Raw genomic sequence first — 21,336 nt, forward strand, 5'->3', positions numbered from 1 at the left:
GTGTTACCCTAGTGTTTGTTGGATGGGCCCAGAGAGGGTGGACCCTGAGAGTGGGAGTGATGTGGGCGTGGTGCTACGGTTGCCCCTGAGAGGATGGGGAGTAGTGGCACGGTGAGGCCCAGTGACAGAGTGAGTGGCTAGAGAGACCCAGCCCGAAGGGGAGAGTACCCTCGACTGGCCCATGCTGGGGCCAGGACTATGGTAGTTGAAAGGGCCGGGAGCCCACAGCGAGGGATGCCCAAGAGCTGGGGGCCTGGGGTCCTGACTGGCCTGGAGGTGGGCCAGGGCCAGGTAGCCGAAGGTCCCGGGGGAACCACACCCGAGAGGGGAACAAGGCTTGGGAGGGGCTAGGTAGCTCAGATGAAGGCGGAGAGGCTACCTGATCGGGAGAGATCATAGTGGGGTTGTGTAGGATGATTCTGGGGCCCAGCGTGGGGCCGGTGATGGTGTTAACACCGAGATGCCATCTGCGAGGCTTGGCCTGCGGTATTAGGGGAGGTCGGAGCCGCAGAGAGCCCCCTGGCATCGGGGCATTACAATGGGCAGCCTCCCGCTTGATTACCATCTTAATATGAATCAATTATCATCATCATCAAAGGCGTGGCGGGCGAGGTAGGCGGGCGGTTGCCCAGAGATGGGTGGGCGGGCCACGAAGAGCTCGGCCCCGAGCAGGCCCCCTGTCACACAAGGCCTCACCCCACTCCAGCCCAGTTGCTCCAGTTCGAGCCTGTCCTGGTAACAGCAGTGGTAGCAGCTCTGGTCTAGACTCGGGCCTGACTGCAGCTACTTCCACTGCAGTAGCTGTTAGTGGGCTGGGCAGGGGCAGGAGTGGGGCCAAAGCCATGCTGGATCTGTAGGGTAAGTGTCAGTGGAAGGTGGGAACAGGTGGCTGTGGGGGCAAGGAAGAGCTGAGGCTGTTGATGGTGAGGAGGGGGTGGAGATGGAATAGCAGTGGGGGCAGGAAGCAGCTGAGGCTTCAGAGCCAAATCTGGAGTTGCAGCAACTGCCTGCACTCCCCACTGGTTTTATACTTGAATCCAATATAAGTCATTCCTCTGCATGTTCAGTGGGGGTGGGGAGAGTGAGGACAGACCTCATCTTGGATTAGAGTTAATACAGTAACTTGTTCAAAATAAGCCCAGTGATCTTCTCACAGTCTATACCAAAGTAACTTTATATTTCTATTTTCAGGGATTTTGATAGTCTGTTATAAAAACTGGTTTGGTTAAATTTTTGATTATTTTTGTTTTTTAGTGGTGTCCAAAAGTCCATAGATAAGCATGGCATTCTTCAGTGGTATCTTAGTTATCATCCTATAGCTGTTTTTGGAGGTACACTGATTTTTATGACCAATTTATAGTTATGCTTTTTATGTTGAGAAGGTGCATCTACTGATTGACATGCAAATTGAAGACCTTCAATGAGCATATGGTGGGGAACTCAAAATGGTGTTATGTGCGGAAAGTAGACCTAGAGATTTGTTTTTTCCCCTCTAATGTTCCAGTTGGAATCTTAAACGGTACAAAATGGCGATATTTAAGTGATAGCATCTTTTTTAAATGTAAATTTATTTTATGCCAAATGCTGCCCTTTAAATAAAAATACAGCTTTTTGGGAATTTCTGTGGTTTTTATTGATAAAAACAGAATGGAAAACTAAGTACTTTAATTGTGTATTGTAGTTTTCTGCTTCTAGTAGTTTTCTGGATTTTGTGTGTGTTAATTAGACACACTTGTCCAAAGTCATTGGCAGGATGTGCAGAGCCTTTTTGTTTTTATAGTTGTAAACTCCCTCCTCTTTTCCTTCTTATCAAATTGTCTTGAGATATTCTAGGATTTCACCTGTTTTCACAGATAAGAATTTACTCTTGCAACCAATTTGGACATGCACATAAGCTGTTCCATTGTTCTCAAACCTATATAAATGGGTAGGTTGCATAAGAAAATATAGTAAGCTCTGGAAAACATTCCCAGTCATCCTTTGCCTACAGATACATTTAAATAAATTTCATTTATATGTACAAGGAAATCTCCTTGATGCTGTTGAAAAACTTTAGGCAGTTTTGAAGCCCAACTGTTAACAACTTCAAATAAGACCTTTTGATTGCAAGCCAGTATTCTTAAGCGCTGTGTTTCAAGTTGCTTCTATCTAATTTCAGTGAAATAGAAACTTACTTGAAATTCAGATTGCTGTAAGTAAACCAGCCATATTTCTCAACCTGCCCAAATCCAAATTTATGACAAAAACCAAAAATTAAAGACTTAATTCAGGAAGAAACATAGGAAAATCCAGAATATTTAGTAAAAATTATTATCTATCTGGACTCTGAGACCAGGTTTTATCTGCTGGTACTACCTGTAAGGTCCAAAATGGTTATAGGTAGTCTTTCCTTGTGCATCCAGTACATAAGCTAGGGATCACAATTTAATATGACTTTTATATTTATAAAGACAGTGCAGAATTTGAATAGTTTTTATCCAATTTTGGGATTAACATATTTGGACTGTATCTCTGGCTCTGAGACTTCTTTCTCACTGAAGTGTACCCTCCAGTTTCCTCTTCATCCTGTCTCATTTGTTCAGGGATTTGGACCTGGCCATTCTGAACAGAGCTTCTGGGCTTGTGGTGGATACAGTGTTCTACCAGTTGAGCCCTCCTTGGAATAGTAGTAAATAGCATTATTAAAGTACTTGAGCATTTGCTTTTCTTTGTGCATGAATGAGGGTTTGCCTAAGAGGCAGCTCTGGTTTAAGCCCTGAGGGTGGTATATGTAACTTTGTGGTTCTGCATTCAGCTGAAGTCATCAGGTGGACAGATAGACCTGCTTTCTCTTTTTATGGTTTCATCCATTTTCTATCATATTGTTATATCTGTGAGTCTTGTCTCTTCCCCACTATCATATTTTCTAACGTGCACACATCCCTGAATATAATATGCACTTTGTTTTTGTAAGGGAGAATAGAGAAAATAGATTTTTCTGGACTTATGCTCCATAGAGCAGGGGCAGAGCCTGCTCTTCAGCTTGCTCACCCTACTTGAAATATTAGTTTAGAGGTGGGTAAAATGGTGGATCTGGCCGGTATCCAGACTCCATTTTCCAGCAACCTTTGCCCATGTGGCTGGGGCTGGTTTCCATGGAGACTCCAGCAGCAGTCGTGCTGTGATAGCATGGGGCTGGAGTTTCTGTGGAGACTGGCTCCAGCAGTGCTGGCAGGGTGTGCAGCAGGGCAGGGAGCTGCTTCAGAGCTGGGCTGGGATCTTGCAGTGGGGAAAGCATGGTCCGGAGCCAGGGCAGAGCTGCGATCTTCAGCCTGCGTATTCCTGGCAGGTGCGTGCAGGCAGCGGATCATGGCCCTGCCCCAGTTCCAGACCACGCTGTTACTGTTGTAAGGAGCTGGGGTAGAGCCGCAATCCGCTGCCTGCATGCTCCTGCCCGGAGCATTCAGCAGCTCTGCCCCAGTAGATCGCAGCTCTGCCCCAGCTCCAGACCACACTGTCACCACTACAGGATCCCAGCCCCATCCTGGAGCAACTCCATGCCCTGCCATGTGCCCTGCCAGTGCTGCTGGGTCTTGTTTCCATGGAAACCCTGGCCCTGCGCTGTCACAGCACAGCTACTGCTGGGGTCTCCATAGAAACGGGCCCCAGCCATGTGGGCAGGGGCTGCTGGGAAATGGAGTCCACTGCCAGCTGGATCCAGCCCATGGTCCAGACTTTGACCTCCCCTGCCCTAGCTGCTGCTGAAGACTGGTCTGCATGGGCAGATCTGTGATTTTGAAAAGAGCCAGTCTTCAAGGTGGGAGCTGCTAGCAGAAAGCAAAATTGCTCTAAGAAAGGTTAGCTTGATAAGTAGAACATCAAGACCATTAAAATGGAGAGATGATTAACACCTCTGAAGTGAAGAGCAATTCAGTCAATTGACTCCTTCACCTGCCCGAACACAAATAACACAATGGCGGTTGCACTGTGGAGTAGGAATCAAAGCAGAGTGCTTCTATTCTAGGCAGAATACCAGCTTCCTTGCTTAATGCATGCAGTCCAATTTTGAGGCTGTGATTTGTTGAGGGAAAAGGTGTGTATTGTATGCAAGAAAATATAGTGATTGGATGTCCTAACCCACTTTTTCTGTATAATGCATGACTTGAGCGGGTTTTTATCACTTTGCTAACATTTGCTGTCTGCTGAAGGAAGTGTAGGAATGTGTTCTGGTTGGCAGAACCTTTGTCTTTTTTGTATTACTGTCCTTAGGAGTGTTTGTAGCTGGCAGATTCTCTGTATTGAAGGGCTCCTGCTAATTTTAATTGTATTTTTTTTATAGACTGGCCAAGGTTGAAATTGTTACAGTCAGAATTCTTGCAAGGGGCTTAGGATTCCGCAGGGTGCCCTCTCACATAGGAAATCAAATAATAAAGAACTTGTAGAGGACTTCGGGGCCACTCTTGCTGCAGACACTAGGTTTGTTACCAGACTATTCCAGTTCTAAAATTCAGCAGTTATAAATTCTTGCAACATTCCCTTAAGAGCTCTGCAGATGTATTTTACTAGCCTATCTTTTTCTCCAGGTGATACATAGAGGTTGTTAATAATCTTATACAGTGGTGCCCTAATAAAGATTTTTTTTGGGCTGGTACTGATGGCTGATTATTAACAAGCCATATTGGTGGATACCGATCTGATTGCCTATATGCAGCCCTGCAGCTTGGAGAGCAGTGTCTGGACAGTAAATCTGTTGGAGGAAAGGGGTGTGGGGTGCAGATTGAAGCCCCTGCTGTGAGGGTGGGAATAGGGCTGGGGCTGCATCAGGCACTGCCCAGCCGGCAAAGGGCACAGGATAGAGCCATGAGCAGCTTGTCTGGGGGATGCAGGCGAGGGTGGCTCTCTCCATTTGCGCACACTGCAGGGGAGGCAAGGGGGCACGTGTCCCCAGATCTGTGCCCAAGGTGAAGGCAGGCTGCCACTGTGGGCTGGGACTGGTGGTGGTGCTGGGCTCTTCCCGGCAGGGGGTTTGGGCCAGGACTGCGCTTGGGGTGGGTGGTGGCAGCACTGGGAGAGGAGCTATGGCGGGGCTCCAGCAAATTTTGGGGTGGCTGTAGCCTGTTTCCATAGCCTCCCCTGCCAGCACTGGCGCTGCCCTCAAGCCCACAGCTGCAGCCCGTCCTTACCCTGCACACAGATCCAGGGGAAACGTGCCCCCCTGCTTTCCCCAGTGTGCACGCAGCAATGAGAGCTGCCCTCCCCACACCCCTGGATGACCTGCTCTGGCTGGGCAGCCCCAGCCTCCTTTCCTCCCTCCCTCCCTCACCGCTGGGGCATTTATCTATTCTTCCCGCCCCCCACACTCATTCTCCTCCAACAGACTTACCAGTTGGATGCTGCTCTTCAAGCTGCCAGGCTGACCACATGTGTGCTGCAGCTGCGTGCATGCACATGGCACTTACTGCTGATACATGTGCACCTCTAATCTTATACTAAGGAGGGATCATCTGGAATATGATTGCAGTGTCCTGGGATTATTACCCTGGAAAAGTATTTTTTACCCATTAGCTTTACTGTATTTTGCTGCCAAGGATGAGGGCATAGCTTCTGGGTATTGAGTATAATAGGCTACAAACACTAAGAAATTTAGACAGACAAGGTTCCTTGGGTGAATTTGATATCTTTTATTAGACCAACCCAAATAGTTGGAGAATAGCTATTAAATTCACCCAAGGAACCTTGTCTGCCTATGTCCTTAGACCAACACGGCTACAACCTACACCCTTCTAAGAAATTTAGAAGCAGTCATACATGAATCTAGAGGTCTTACTGAGTCCATCCTAATCTAATCAAATAAGAAGACACATGGGGGGAAAAAAACAAAACAAAATTGTGTTTTAGTAGAAGAAGCAGTGTGTTGGTTCCACCTGGCTCTGCAGCATCTGTATAGATTGAGTGCTTCAGCAGGGCTTTTGGGTGCTTATATCTAAAGCTGATCCAATCAGCTATTACTAAAAGTGCCAAAAAAGCCCCCTGAAGTGCACAATCTGTACAAAAGGTTGGGGGAGCCAGGTCAAACTAACAGGGGTGGGCAATTATTTTGGGTGGAGGGCCACTTACAGAGTTTTGGCAAGCCATTGAGGGCTGCATGACAGGCAGCTAGGGGCAGATAAATATTTAATTTGCTAAATTTCTTAGGGGCCCCGCAAGCCGGATAGAATGGCCTGGCGGGTTGCATCTGGCCTGTGGGCTGCATTTTTACCCACCTCTGAACTAACATGATGTCTCTTCTGGGCATGTGCCAGGCTTGGTGTGAGGTGTGCTGAGTTTAAAGTGAAGCACTTTTTTTTTTTTTTTAAGGCTGTAAGCTGTCATAGTGTCCACCTGTTGAAGAAGTACAAAGGAAGCCTTGTAATTAAGCCAATCACTGGCAGTTGGGGAGAAGAACTGTGGTCGTTGTTTCTTTGGTATATTCTTACAATGAGGCTAGCACATTTTCCTGGGTCTTCTCTGCACCTAACTTATCTGACTGTTATACATTGTTGGCTAAGTCGTTCTGATCTAATTGGGGGGCCGGGGGAAAGGTCAGAAGCTGGATTGAGTACATTGCTGATTGGGAGATCCTTGCTGGCTCTAGCCAGGATATACTCCTGAAGCTCCCAGTGAGCTTCCCAAGCAATATCTTGTTTCCTCTTGCCAGCTGTCTGTCATGCTGGGTCATGGGTGGCCACATTTGGGGGTTGCCTCAGGGTCCAGAGAACCAAGTCAGAGATCTAGAGGGTTAGGTAGAGCGGGAAGTCAGGAGGCTAGCCAAATCAAATATCTAGGAGGTCAAGCCAGAGTCAGGTCAGTCATATAGAGGGTCAGGCAGAATGTGAGGTCAGGAGGCTAGCTGGGTAAGGTGTCCAGAGAATCTGTCAGTCAGCAGCACAATCCAAGTGTGCAGCAGCCTAGGTACAAGGTTGTACCTTGTTGTCTGGATACTTCCCCTTCCGGGTCAGGAGCTTATATGGAAAGGGGTAAGAGATCAGCTCACCTTAGCTGGCCACTCTGGTGGCAGAGTGAGCACGTGCCTAGACCCAGATACAGATGCATGTGGCCAGAACACTCTCCCTGCATTCTGCTGGGGTGCTGGCAGGCTGGGGTGAGCTGCTGTGTTGGGCAGACAAAAGCCCTGGGTTCAAGGCTGGGGCCTGAAACTGTCAGTAAAACCAGCTGAATGTCACATTATTCCTTTTGGCTTTGAATATAATCATATCTGGTAATTATGGAGTTTGTATCTGCTTTGGGGACAAGACAAGGGGATGGTCTTTACATGGGTTGTTTTGTAGGATTCAGATTACACTGCCTTTCTAGTTCTGGAAAAATCATGGAGTAGGTCCTCAAGGAATCCATTTCTAAACACTTGGAGGAAAAGGTGATTAGTCAGCATGGATTCACCAAGGCCAAGTCATGCCTGCCAAACCTGATTGCTCTGTGGAAGAGGGAAGTGCAGTAGACATGATGTACCTCAGCTTTAGCAAGACTTTTGATATGGTCTCCCACAACATTCTTACAAGCAAGCTAAAGGAGTATGGGTTGGATGAATGGACTGTAAGGTGGATAGAAAACTGGCTGGATCATTGGGCTCAGAGTGTAGTAATCAATGGCTCGATGTCTAGTTGCAGCTGGTATCAAGTGGAGTGCCCCAGGGGTTGGTCCTGGGGCTGGCTGTATTCAGGATCTTCATTAATGACCTGGAACATGGGATGAAATATACCCTCAGCAATTTTGCAGATGTCACCATGCTGGGGGGAGTAGTAGATACACCAGATGGGGTAGGGTTAGGATTCAGAGTGACCTAGACAAATTGGAGGATTGGGCCAAAAGAAATCTCATGAGGTTCAATAAGGACCAGTGCAAACTCCTGCACTTAGGACAGAATGGTCCCATGAGCTGGTACAGGCTGGGGACTGACTGGCTAAGAAGCCACGCTGCCGAAAAAGTGGCTAAGCAGCAGCTCTGCAGAAAAGGAGCTGGGGGATTAAAGTGGACAATAAGCTGAATATGAGCCAACAGTGCCCTTGTTGTGAAGAAAGCTAACAGCATACTGGGAGTGTTGCTAGCAGATTGAAGGAAGTGATTCTTCCTGTCTGTTCAGCACTGGTGAAGTCTCATCTGGAGTACTGTGTCCCTCACTACACGAGTGTTGTGATCAAATTGGAGAGTCCAGAAGAGGGCAGCCAAAATTGTTAGGGGGTAGAGCACATGACTTGGGAGGAAAGGCTGAGGGAACTGGACTTACTAAATCTGGACAAAAGAAGACTGAGGAGGGATGTAATAGCAGCCTTCACCTACGTGAAGGATAGTTCCAAAGAGGATGGAGTGAGACTGTTCTCGGTGGTGGCAGATGAGAGGACAGACCAATAGTCTCAAGTTGTAGCAAGGGAAGTTTAGGTTAGCGCTTAGGAAAAACTTTTTCACTAGGAGGGGGTAATAAAGCACTGGAATAGGTTACCCAGAGGGGTTGTGGAATCTCCATCTTTGGAGATTTTGAAGACCCGGCTAGACCCTTGTCTGGGATGGGTCCTGCTTTGTACAAGGGGCTGGACTAGATGACCTTCTGAGGTGCCTTCCAACCCTAATTTTCTATTACTCTTTTCCCTTCTATCCTTTATACTCCGGCAGCCTCCCTCCTGGCATAATTATATTCTATTAAACACTTCATCTGGGAGCCAGAAAGTTAGGACTGGAGAAGGGAAAGATCTCCTCCAGCCAATTCTTCCCCTCATGCTGATGCATTGCTCTTTGTCCCAGTTGCTTCACTTGAGAGACTAGCTAGAGAGCCCCAATCTCAGACTATAGACAGATATTCTGTTTGAAGCACTCTGAACAGTGATGGTGTAAACATTTGTGACCAGAGTGCTTCAGAAATGAGCCACAGAAAAGAGGTCCATCTTTGAAGCACTTTGTTATGAAATGAAGTGAAATGTCTTCTGGCATCCTGCAATACTGTGCTCCCCTCTTATCACCTCGTTGATTCTTCAGAACTTCTGGAGACTGAAGGCCAAGAGGCAAGCAGGTACTCCTGTTCTCCAAGTGTTTCAAATGCAAGTCTGTCCATATTCTCAGACAAGCACCCACTGGCAAACTAAGCACCTGATCCATGGCTATTCTAACGACTTTATTCTGGCCTTAATTTTGGTTGTGGAGTTAGACCCAGATGATCCTGTGAATGCAGTTTATATGTAAAAAATTTCCTTTCTGCAGAATTTCAGAGGTTGTTGTGTATTCCAGTTCATGAGCTTGAATCTTCCAGGCCCATCACTTCTGTGTCATTTACTGTGACTGAACCAGAAGAAGTTATAGTTATATTCTGTATTGGAGCAATCGTATTATTTGTAGTCTTTTCTCTAAGATTGACAGATTCCAACAGTAGAAGTTTTTCAAAATGTCATGGGCTGGATCCGATGATCTGCGAGGTCCCTTCCAGCCCCTAACAATCTATGAATCTGTTCTGAGTACAAAATGCTTTAAGCATTCAGATGAGAAGGAACAGCGGTGTAATGGACTGTGAAATTTATTATAATAATAAAGAGAGAGGTGGTACTATCACCTAACTTGGAGGTCTTCAAGAGGAGGCTAGATAGGCACCTGGCTGGGGTCATCTGACCTCGGTCCTCTTTCCTGCCTGGGGTAGGGGGTCAGACACGATGATCCTTTGTGGTCCCTTCCGACTCTACAATCTATGAATATTTCTGTTTTAACATTATAATGTTATGCATCTCAGTTTCTCTGACTAACTTATAAAAGTGGGAAAATATGGGGCTGTCTGTCAGGCTGCTGTTCTACCTGATAGAAGATGCATCCTTCCACAAGGATTTGAATATACTTGCTGAAATATCAACAGCAGAGTAGGAGGTGATGCCCAGGAGATTTCCAGGGAAACTGGAGGAAATAAGCATCACAGTGGGCAGAGCAGCTGGAAAAAGGATGAACTGATGAGCTGGAGAATCTGGAGGAAGTTGAGAGAGCAAGTCAACTGCCAAGTTCGTTTAAGGGCACTCGGAGACTGTGGGGACTGGAGGGAGAACAGCTGAGCTAAATTTGGTGTGCTCAGAGTTGTGCAGGCTGGACTTGCACTGAATTGGAGAGGGCAGAGTGTTTTTGCTCTGGCCTTTGCCCCAATATCCATCTTTATTGAAGAGAAACCGTTTGCTTTGCTGCTTGCATTTGGGGTGTACTCCTTTCCTGTAGTGGATATGGGGTCAGGGACTGAAACGCCAACGTCTCAGAGTTGGAAGAAGTCCAGGCCGGCTTCAGGGCATACTCGGACAAGGTGGGAGAGGTCTGGAGTAACCATCCCTTGCGGGTATCAGTGACATGTAACTCATACCTAATTTAATTCTAGTATTCTTTTTTTTTTTTAATATTAGAAGTTACTCAGTACAAACTCTGCAACTTCTGTAATATAACTGAATAGCAGGCATCCTCTATAAATTCTCTTAACTCTGAGAAAACATCTATTTTTTTTTTTTCCCCATAGCATATGCCTTGTGAGGTTTATGATATCTTTAAATGACTCCTTAATTGTCCCGGCATCAAGCACTGAAATGTCGCTATGCCATGACATGCTTCAGGGCTAGCTAAAAATTGTGCCATGACTAGATTTTACTGACTTTAAAAATATTTTAGGATAACTTTAGGAAATTATATTATTCTTTTATGTGTTTTCATTAAAAACTGTGTGAGAATTTTGAGCAGACTTCTGTTATCTTGTAAGAAAAACATTGTATTCTTCATGAAAAAGAGGTTGTTGGGGAGCATAAGAAGAAAAATACAATATTGGCTTACTGAATGATTGGGGAGAATGATAAGATACCATTGCATAATTACTATATAGGCAGAAAACAAAAAGCTTTCTGTACGGAAAATTAGAGGTGGATTGGAAAAAGCCAAAGAGCTCTGTTTAGATTTCTTAGTGATAGTCGTGAAAATGGCACAAGAAGTTAGGAAGAGTTTCAAAGGATGAGAATATGATATATTTCTCTTTGTGTTTTGCACTTCGATAAGATTTTTGTTTTGTTTTACTTTCTTGCAGTGGTGATTAATGTTGTGGCTTTCTTCTTTTAACACGTGTTGGTTTCTTGGTGGTAGGATAGAAGGGAACACTCCCATAACCTAGGTGCTTCTAAATGTGTGTAGAAAGGTGGATGTAGACTAGCAAGACTACACGAAAAAATCCATCTTCTGTCCTGTTTAGGACTCATGACAGAACTTAGTATCATCCTTATTGCAACTTTTAAAATCCTGATTGAAAGAATTGTTGGCCCAATTATACTTTGGGAATATTATAAACAATGATATTTGTGTTCTCCGATGTCATTTTAAAGGAAAGGGGGAAAATCTGCTTGTGCCCCTTCATTCATTTTTTGTTCTCTAATGATGCAGAACTATCTAGGACCTGAAATTTTTTTAATTGTTTTGGTTTTTATACTAACATTCTGCCAGGAAAACCATATAGAGCTGAGACTAATGCAATGTGACCAGCAAACCAGAATAGTGATTTTTTTTTAAAGTACAGTTTAAACCTTCTTTTTAATATCAATTTAACTTCAGCTGTTAAAGTTTCGAATAAAGGCAGCTTTGTTATAAATTTCACACCCTCTTCATTTTAGTTGAAATGTTAAGGTCCACAATAAGCCACTTCTACCACCTCTCAGGTATTTTCTTAAGAAACCAGGGAGAACCCAACTTGACAGTTCCCGATTTAAAAATAGACAAATAAAACATCCTTTTTTTTTTTTTAAACCTATGCCTTTTAGACCTCCTTGTTGAACTTTAAGAAGAAGTGGGTTTAAAATGCACACAACCCCTGCCCCCAATATTGCAGGTCACAGTTAAAAACCAAGAAACTTGCCTTGTTTGTGTGGGTACAACTTTGTGCTTACAGCTATTTGCACCTGTAAAAAGCCTGTGTAGGATTAGTTGAAAACCTTTCCCTTAATATTTCAAAACTCATATTATCTCCTTATATTTAATTGTTTTCTATATCTTTAGGTTGCTATGGAGTTGATGGAGAGAGTGACTCTATTATGAGTTCAGCTTCAGAAAACTCCACTGAACCTTGGTTTTGTGATGCCTGTAAATGTGGTGTCACACCTAGCTGTGAACTATGTCCTAACCAAGATGGAATCTTCAAGGAGACTGATGCTGGCAGGTAAGATGTTAGAATTGATAATCTGAATACTGAATTCAAATTATCTTAAATGTATAAGTTAAATGTGTTTAAAAGGTGATCCCAGACCTATTCCTGTGTATTTCAGTAGGTGACAGGAACTTTGGCCCTGGCACATGCTAAGTTTCTACCAGAAAAGTTGTTGCTTTCCCAATAGAAGCTACAAGTTTACAAGTGTTCCTTCAATTTCTTCCAAGGGAAACATGACCTCTTTGGGCAGAAACATCTTCTAGATGTTAACATAGATTTCTCTTGAAAGAGAAGCCTATGAAAGAATGCTTGTATGCTTCCTTCCCAACTTGGTTGGGGAGGGGAGTAGAACAGTGGGGCAAAAACCCTTGTCCTTTGCTGAGACTGGGGAGTTGGTGAGGAGCTTTGGCTGCTCCAGTTGCCTCTGGGACTAGCCTGGGAGAGGAACGGAACACCTGCTTCTTGCCCTTTGCCTGCTCCTCAGACAGTGGTCCACAGTCTGGGGAGCAGACATGGGTTCTGTCTACTGCTACCTCAGTATGCTCCTGGTGACAAGAGCAGAATGGAGGAGAAGCTGCTCCTCACTACCCTCATCTGTTTCCCAGACTGGGCTGATCAGTCTGGAGAGCTAATGGGGATTTGCCTTGTTTCTTCACGTGGGCACTGGTGGTTAAGTGGGCTGACGGTGTGCCCTCTGTCCCTGGTGGCTTCGGGTTCCCCTCTCAGAGACCCTTTTCTTCTCTTAAATCCCTGCGTTCCTATTCTTTATCCCCTTTGACTCTTCATTCCTGGGCATCGTTAATTGGTTTCCCTGTGGTTGTCATACTGTTCACATTTTGTCTTGTTGGCATATTCCTTTGTTCCAACATTCGTCACATGTACACATCTTAATTTGGTTATTTACCAGTCCTCCTAATTTGGTCTGGTCACCAAAGCCGGAAATCCCAAGGGCTCTGCAGTTTGGCACTGTGACCTGGCGCCAGTGTTACAGAGTCCCTTATGTCTGTTTGGGTACACATTGTTCATGTTATAGAACAGTGTGGTACATGTCATCAATTTCCCAGCCTGTGTATCTGCTGGTTTCAGACACAGTGGGCCTTGAAGCAAGCTGTCTCAGAGAGGCTTTTAGAAATCAATTAACCCTGGCCATTTCCCTGGATCATTGTTCTAATGCAATATTTACTTTACCTACAAGCCAGTTCCCAGAAGCAAATCTCTAAATACCACTTTCTAGCTATCGCTTCAGTCTCCTCCTGAAATATTTCTTGCACCTTCCTGGTCTGAGGGAATGGGTGCAGGTCTGTATGCATCCTTTCCTGACAAGATTTTTAGTGATGGAAACTTCTCTGAAATTTCCACAGCCAGAAATGAACACCTCTTTGAGGGCATGCATGAAATTTCATTAGTTGATCTCTTCTTATTTTGATTTAGAAGAGTGTTTGTATTGTCTAGTCTGACATTCAATTTTTGTGTACTCTTTTAACATCCTTCATATCATATATATTAAGAAGATGTTGACTTTGATGCATTTGAACATCAGGATTTATGGACCTGTGTTCTAAAGATTGACAGAGGTAACACAAAGGCCAGTATTTCCCTAGGGGATGATAAATCTTGATTACTAATATAGGAAGTCAACGTACAGAGAGATATTCTGAAGGTCTTAATTCGATATGCTGGGAACTCTTTTCTTCATAGCCCTGAACTGCTTGCTTGATGCAACTCTTTTTGTAAAAGCTAATATTCTAAAGGAGAAATGAAGTTAAAGGTTCAGAAAGCGATTTGCTCCTTTAAAAAAAAAAATGTATTTCAAGCTTTTCAACTGGGTTTACCACTAAGGCGTCCGGAGTGAAGTTCACATTAAGATGTGCATTTCCCATGTACAGGAAGATAATATTAATGACTTGAAAAAGAAGCAGTAAAAACTTTAAATGACAAAAGAAGATTAAATGAGGATTAAATGGTCAGCCGGCCAACTGTTCTTGACAACAGTGGACAAAAATATAATGTTGCTTCATGAACCTAGTCTTGGTTAATTTCTTGTGGCGTTGAAGTCCAAAGGAGAGGTCCTGCAACTTGGTTCCTTGAACCTCAGCCCTATAGTAATTCATCTCAGCTATTTTTGGGAAACAGTTTTTATGGCAGGTTGGAGGGATCTTTCAGTAGCTGAAATAAAGAGAATTATTATCTGGATATTAACCAACACCTTGAATTTTACTTGCTAACTACAACAGTGTATTTTGGAACCATTTTTGTGCCCTGTCCATCCTCTTCTCCTCTCTAATATTTTTGCTTTGTATGCATGGCAGCTTGATATTGAAGATCATCTTGACAGTTGACAAGCATATACCCTCATTTGAGGGATTGGTCAAAGATTTTATAATTTCTTCTGTGTATGACCTCAGTCTTTTCCAGACTGCTAGCTTTCATTCTCATCCTGATCTCTGCCAAATATCAAATATAGGAGGGCAAAGAAATATTTCAGTCTAAAAGTCTGAGGAGCAGGTAACTAAGTAAGCTGGGTACCATCAGCCTCTTGAAATATTGTATCTCTGTCTTCTCCCAGTGGTTTTACATGTTGTTAAGTGCAGTAACAAAATTTAACTAAAGTTGGATCTTGAGCCTGACAGTGTTCAGACAAGCATAGAAGTTTCTTGTCAGTACTCTCAAGTCTTTGACAGGAATGAGCAGAGCCATTCTAAAATGATTCCTTCCATCCCCATCAGATTCCACTAATAGATTAAGACACTGAATGGTTATGGTAATGAATTTTCTCTTTAAAAAAATAGGATTAGTCTGACTTCTGTATAATGCCATTGGGATATCTTTCACTGTATGCTTATACAAATCTGAAACTTCTCATAGCCAAAAAAACAGGTAGGTTTTCATATTGCTGGGCATGTCATTAAATTTTCATCAAACTTCCTAGCAGAGACAGCCGTTACAAATAGTTTGTTTGATGTTACATTACACAAGTTTCTGTCTTCAGTAAAGTAAATATAAGGTTAACAGTGGCACTGATAGTTTTAATTCTGGCAGGTGAAATTGTGCTAGTGTTTTGAGTTAGGGGTATTTTCTTCTTTAACTTTTGATATTACCCTCACAGCTGTAGCTATTGACTGAGCACTGTAGTTTGTGCTTGAAACGGCAAGTGAGCTGTTGGTAATATCCTGATGAGGCTTATAATGTGGAAACAACATTTAATTTACAGAAACTTACAGTGAGCTATTTTCCATAAGGAATTAATAGCCTTGTTACTGCCCCTGCAAGCATGTGGATCTAACCATGTGTGACAGAGAACATAAAAACGTAAGACATACCATACTGGGTCTACCATTTGTCCATTTAGTCCGGTATCCCTTCAACAATGGCAGCATGGATGCTATAGAGCGCTGGGGGTGGGGGGGGAGGGGTACATGTATAATATGGCCTGCAGTCCAGATCTGGCCCACCAATTGATTCTGTGTAGCCTGCTGCGGGTTCCTTGGCCCCATCTGTCCTAGGCTCGGGGAGGGTAGCCCAGCCATGGCACATGTGGCTAGTCTCATCGGCCCCCCGGTGTTGAAATGCTGCCTGGTGCAGAATGCATCCTGCTCTATCCTTGCATGCGGTTCTTGGGCATGCCAGGAACTGTATTCCACAGGGCTGGACAGTGGGGTGGCACGGTGGCCAGACTTGGTTTCTTGGTAGCCCCTGTGCCAACAGTTTGTTCTGCCCTCACACTTCCGGCTGCTGCTGCCAGGCTGTCCCCCAACCCCAGCCCCGGACCTGCTGTCCATATACCCCACACCTGTTGTCGGCGAGTAGGGTCTCTGTGGAGACCCGCCTGGCACCCCCAGGGACAGGGTGTGCTCATCCAGGTGAATGGAATGGGGCTGCAGGCGGGCAGAGTGGTGTCTGGGAGTTGGAGGGGTGAGTGGGACCAGGTTCGGGGCTGGGATTATAGGGTGATGACAGCATAGTTCTGGGACCCATGACAGAGCTGCGATCCACTCCCTATACATCCCTGTGATGGGCTCTGGTTCCGTGGGCAGGCTGCTGCCCATGGAACCAATGCCCAACTCGGGGATGTGGGTGGAACAGGTCATGGCTCTGCCTCGGGCCCTGGCCCTGCCTCCTGCCCTAGTCCTGTATATTGCTCCCTGCCTGCTTGTGGTCCCATCCCATCTACCTGACTGAGGGCTTCCTGCCCACAGGAGTCCCAGGCTGGTCTCTTTGGAGACCCCTCCCACCCACTAATTCCATCTGGGGTGCTGGGTGCAGGGCTGATGAGCCTGGGGCTGGGATCAGTTGATATCTCCTTGCTTCCCCCAGGTGGTGTAAACAGCTGTGATAGAAGGCCAAGGTCGGGTCATTAATGCCCCCCTCCCCCCAACAATGTACCAAAACTCCTTAAGTGGCTCTCTAGCCCAAATAATTCCGCCCCCCCCCCAACTGTAGAGTAGAGCAAGGATGCTCAAGCTCCAGCTTTCAAGCCAGATCCAACCTGTGGTGTAATGTCATCAGGGCCACAGGTCTTCCTGCAGGTCCAGATATGTGGCAGAAAGGGAGTAGCGGCACCCATGCCCTGCTGCCTGATCTTTGGATCTGTGAGGAGCCCCAGGTTCTCTGCACTGGATCCAGCACTCAATCCCAGCATGCATGGCCAAGTGAGGGCAGTGATGTTCCCAGGACCAGTCCCAATGTGGGGACTGGCAGTGGGTGGCGGTGGCATCAAGCTTCCTGGACTCAATCCCAGTGGGAGGGGATATTACCAGCCCCCTAAAACCCAGTCATGTTGCTCAGGGCATTGGAGGGGTTGATACAACTCCCTGGGGCCCAGTCCTTGCATGGGAGTGAGTTGTACAGTCTCCCCCTTGGGACCTAATCCCAGTATGGGAGGGGGTGGTACTGGTCCCCCAGGTCCTAATGCTGGGGCAGGAGGGGGCAGTATTTGAATCCCAGGACCCAATCCTGGTGTGGGAGGGGGCAATATCAGTCCCCCAGAAACCAATCTTCTCTGGGCCCCAGTCCTGGTGTGTGGTGGCAAGAGGGAGTGGTACTGGGCCACCAGGACCCAATCCTGGCACACGGCACCACCCCCTCCCACCCTCTAGCATGTAGTGGGGTGGGAGGGGTGGTGCCAGGCCCCATGGCCTGAAGACAGATTCTATGCCACTCATCTGGCCTGATGAGTGGTGCAAAAGGTTGAGCGCTACTACTATAGAGGGAGTGCATTGAACTGGATATTTCTAGAGTAATCTGTTTCCTATTCAGTACCCTCTGTGGTATCCACCATTATTGGCTGAGAGATACTGGAGGAAACATCTTGAACCATTATGTCCAATAACCATTAATAGGTTTATCATCCATGAATTTATCTAGCCCTGGGGTGGGTAGTTAGTTCAGGTAGAGGGCTGCTTAACATGTTTTGGTGAGCTGTTGAGGGCTCCCAAGTGGCATGTGGCTCAGCCGCCACTTCTCTTCACTGGTGCCAACCTGGCCAGGCCTGTCCTGACCCGAGTGTCACACAGCAAAGCCGGCCCAGTCACTGCTTTCCCTGTGTGCTGCTCAGATCCGGCTGGGCCTGGCTGGGAGGGCACTGGCAAGGAGAAGCGTTGGCTGAGCTGCATGCCACTTGGGACCCACTGGGACAGGCTGGCAGAGGGAAGGGAAGGCACGGCTGAGCTGTGTGCCACTCTGGCCGGGCCAGGCTGGTCCTGAGTGGCACTTGGCTCAGCCGGCTGAGCCTCTTTTCCTCACCGGTGCCAACCCGGATAGGCCTGTCCCATCCCGTCTCGTCCTGTTCCAAGCAGCAAAGCCAGCCTGGCTTTCTTACGTGCTGCTTGGGACAAGATGGGCCTGGGCAGATTGGCACCAGTGAGGAGAAGCAGCTGAGTGGTGTCCTCCTGCTACTTTCTGCAGCCCTCACTGCTTGCAGAGCCATTCCCCATGCCCCCCCCCCACACACACTTCCAGCCTGGTCTAGGACGCAGCACGGGGCTCTCAGCCACTGGGCTGTTCCAGCATTCCCCCCCATCCAATCTTACCTTACTTTGGGAGGCCGGAAGCTCCAGAGGCTTCTGGTTTGGGGCTGAGGGTTGGAGGAATGACAGGCAGTGAGGGGCAGATAAAAATTAATTTTCTAAAGTTTTTAGAGGCCCCACAGGCCAGATAGAATGGGCTGGGTGGGCTGTATTTTGCCCGCTGTTGTGATAGACCTATCTGATAGTGAAAATTAAATATGCCATCTTTCATGTACCAGAATGATGTTGTTCAGTGGGGGGATATTTTCCATACTACTGGTTCTTTATGTGGCAACATAAATAAGATTTTTCTTCCTGTTAGTAATTGTTTAAAGAAATGGACATTCCAGCTCAGAAAATGCATACCACGGCAATTATAAATCCATGTAGAATAGGTCCAGGGCATAAAATCTGAATAAAAATGATCCTGAATAAAAATGGGTGCCTGAAACACTAATCTATTAGAAGCTGGAACAGGTTCCTGCAGACCAGTCTTTCAGATTTTTAAGGACTTATGGGGAGGGACTATTTTATTATGCTTTTTTTAGTGCACTTCCTGATTGTGGCCTTAAGGCATTACCACAAAATAACTGTTAATAACAAAATCTTTTTTCTTCCACGCACTTGCACCTTTTAGAGGAACTCTAGCTTTGTCAGAGATGTAGCAGTGTTAAAATGTGAAAATACATATGACAAAATCTATTTGGTTTTTCTTCCAAATCAAGTCAGAATATTTTTTTCTATTCCACCTACATGAAAGGCGAATAGTTATTCTATTGAGGTAGCTGTTTTCCAGAGAATCTTCTTTTGTGTTAACTGCTTAGTTTCATGAGCATAAATGTAAATTTATGAAACATTCTTTTCTTGAAGTGGCATTATTCTAGAATATGAATGTTGTCCTTTTTTGTTTCATTTTTTTCCCCTTCTTCCCTAATCGACATCTGTTATCATTGCTTCAAGCAAAATGGATGATAAAGTAACAAGCAAGATTATTCTTCTTTGATTACCCAATTTGTCTTAACTACAAGGTTCTAAAACATGTTCAGCTAAAGAAATGAGCAGGAAAATATTTAGACCTGGTATTAAAAGCATTTGAAATTGCCTCAGCTGTGAACTTGACTGACTTCTGTATGTTTTTTAATAAAGATTCAGGTTGGAGTTCGCGTATAGGTGGTTGAGGAAATGACACTTGTGTGCCAATCACACTGAAATGGCAGTTTAAATCTGTAATACTGTAATGCTTGCGTGACATGTACTAAAACATTTTGAGAAGGTCAGTATGAAGCAAGCAGCCAGCTGTTGGGTTTATCATAGATAAACTCCTACAGAGTGCGGCAGCATTTAATACACCAGTGGAGCATGAAAAAACTGTGCAAATTAAATTGAGAGGCAGCTGCTTGTTGAAGATGTGTATCTTTATATTGAACTCTGTAGGGTGCATTTGGGAGGTTGTATTAAAACTTACTATCAAAAATCTTAAACCAAAACCTTGGATTTTTTTAAACAGTAATTGTGGCGATGTGTAACTATTTCTGCACATCCCTTGAAAAAAGTTGTTTTTAGTTTAACACGTTTTCAGTCAGTAGAATATCAAAAAATGAAACCCACTGAATTCAGAATTCTTTTAGTAATGAAATTGAAGTTACTTTAAAAGAAATTCTAGGTTCTGGATCTTATTTTGCATATAGCCTTCTATTGAAAAATGTTACAAAGCTGAAATACTTGTGATGCACGTAACAATTTTGACATCCATACATTGGAAATTTTTTGATCCTTTTAGAAAGGACAGGAAACTTGCATGGATTGAACAATGTAATACAATTTTTAGATAAAATACTAGTTTAACTATGAGAACACTTTGGGCTAGTTTGTGGCCGATCCTGTGCACTGGTACAAAGGAGTAGAGGGAAACATCAGGTACTGCAGGCCTGCATTTAAATAATCTTGGAGAGATTCTCCCAGGCTTATTCTGTTGGTTAAAAAGAACACCCCCCCCCCCGCCACCCCCCCCCCCCCCGGAGCTGCATGCTCAGTTGTAAAGGTATTTTAATGCTATGGTCCCAAAGAGTGGAAAGCTTGCAGCACTGACACTGTCCAGCCATGGGGTTGGGGGCCCTGCATTCACATCCTGGTGTGCTTCCTTAGTTTGCTTGGTGCAGGCTTCCTTAGTTTGCTGGTGACAGATAGCAACAGTGCATAGGGCAGCCCTGATTGACTGACCCAGACTATCCATGATTAGCTTGTGTTTTTGTTCAGCACAATGTAGGGATTGTGGAAGGGGCATGTTCTGCTCCATGTTGGAACAGTAGAGTCCAGCAAGTGACACTCTCCTGGGGGGGAAAGGGGTGTATGCTGGAGGACTATGTTCTCTTGTGAGAGAACACACATAGATATTAGGTCTCTCGGGAGAAACTCTCCTGAGAGAGACTTAACCTTGGTTGTCTCCATGTTATTTTTCTTCTGGTGCAGCCATTTTTATTCTGGAAGAAAAAGCCTGAAAGTCTTAACACTCATGGTTTCTCCTGGGAGAGCAGGGACTTCCCTGGAGAAACAGAATGTTTGTACAAAGCCAGTGGCTTCTTACTTCCTATCATAGTGCTGCTTCCTGTGCAGGGGAAGGAGATTTTATAGGGACAGTTCCAGTTGCTTTCCCAACAGGGAGTAAGAAGATCCTTGATTTTTGTATACCACCTGGCATTCAGCTATATAGTTATCCTGGTACATTTGGCTACTTGCACTATGATGAATAAGCCTGTGCAAATTTACACTTTTTATGGAGCAGTGGGAAAAGTGGAAGGAACATTTGAGAGACCTAAATTTGTTTTAATCCTGGCTGCAACAGGGACAGCATGACAATGCACTGTCCACTGCTGTGGCCAAGATCATAAGCGCCGTAATTAAAAGACAACATTAGAGCTGACCCTGATCAAGTTTTCAGTTTGCATTGGGTCTGTACATAATTATAGTTGATACAAAAAATCATGTAATCCAACTCCCATTTGTATGTACAGTGGGAGTTAGAAACAATGGAAAAACACATTTAGCTCACCAGAAAATGCATTCACTTGTAATTATTTATCAGTTTTAAAACCAGATTTACTCATATTTTAAAGTGAATTTCTCAATTAAATTTAAGTAGCAGGAATTGTTACTTGTCTTCTGGCCAAA

General features: G+C 45.1%; 1 protein-coding gene across 1 annotated transcript in view; it reads left to right on the forward strand.

The window, feature by feature from the left end:
* The window catches only part of PHF14 (PHD finger protein 14), a 320,362-nt gene that overhangs the window by 58,770 nt on the left and 240,256 nt on the right, over positions 1–21,336 (forward strand). The window contains exon 5 of the mRNA XM_006030475.3: positions 12,016–12,175. Within this exon, the coding sequence (XP_006030537.1) occupies positions 12,016–12,175 (160 nt within the window). The remainder of the gene's footprint in view (positions 1–12,015; positions 12,176–21,336) is intronic.

Source organism: Alligator sinensis, unplaced genomic scaffold (genome assembly GCF_000455745.1).
Source record: "Alligator sinensis unplaced genomic scaffold, ASM45574v1 scaffold938_1, whole genome shotgun sequence".
NCBI classification, from domain to species: Eukaryota; Metazoa; Chordata; order Crocodylia; family Alligatoridae; genus Alligator; species Alligator sinensis.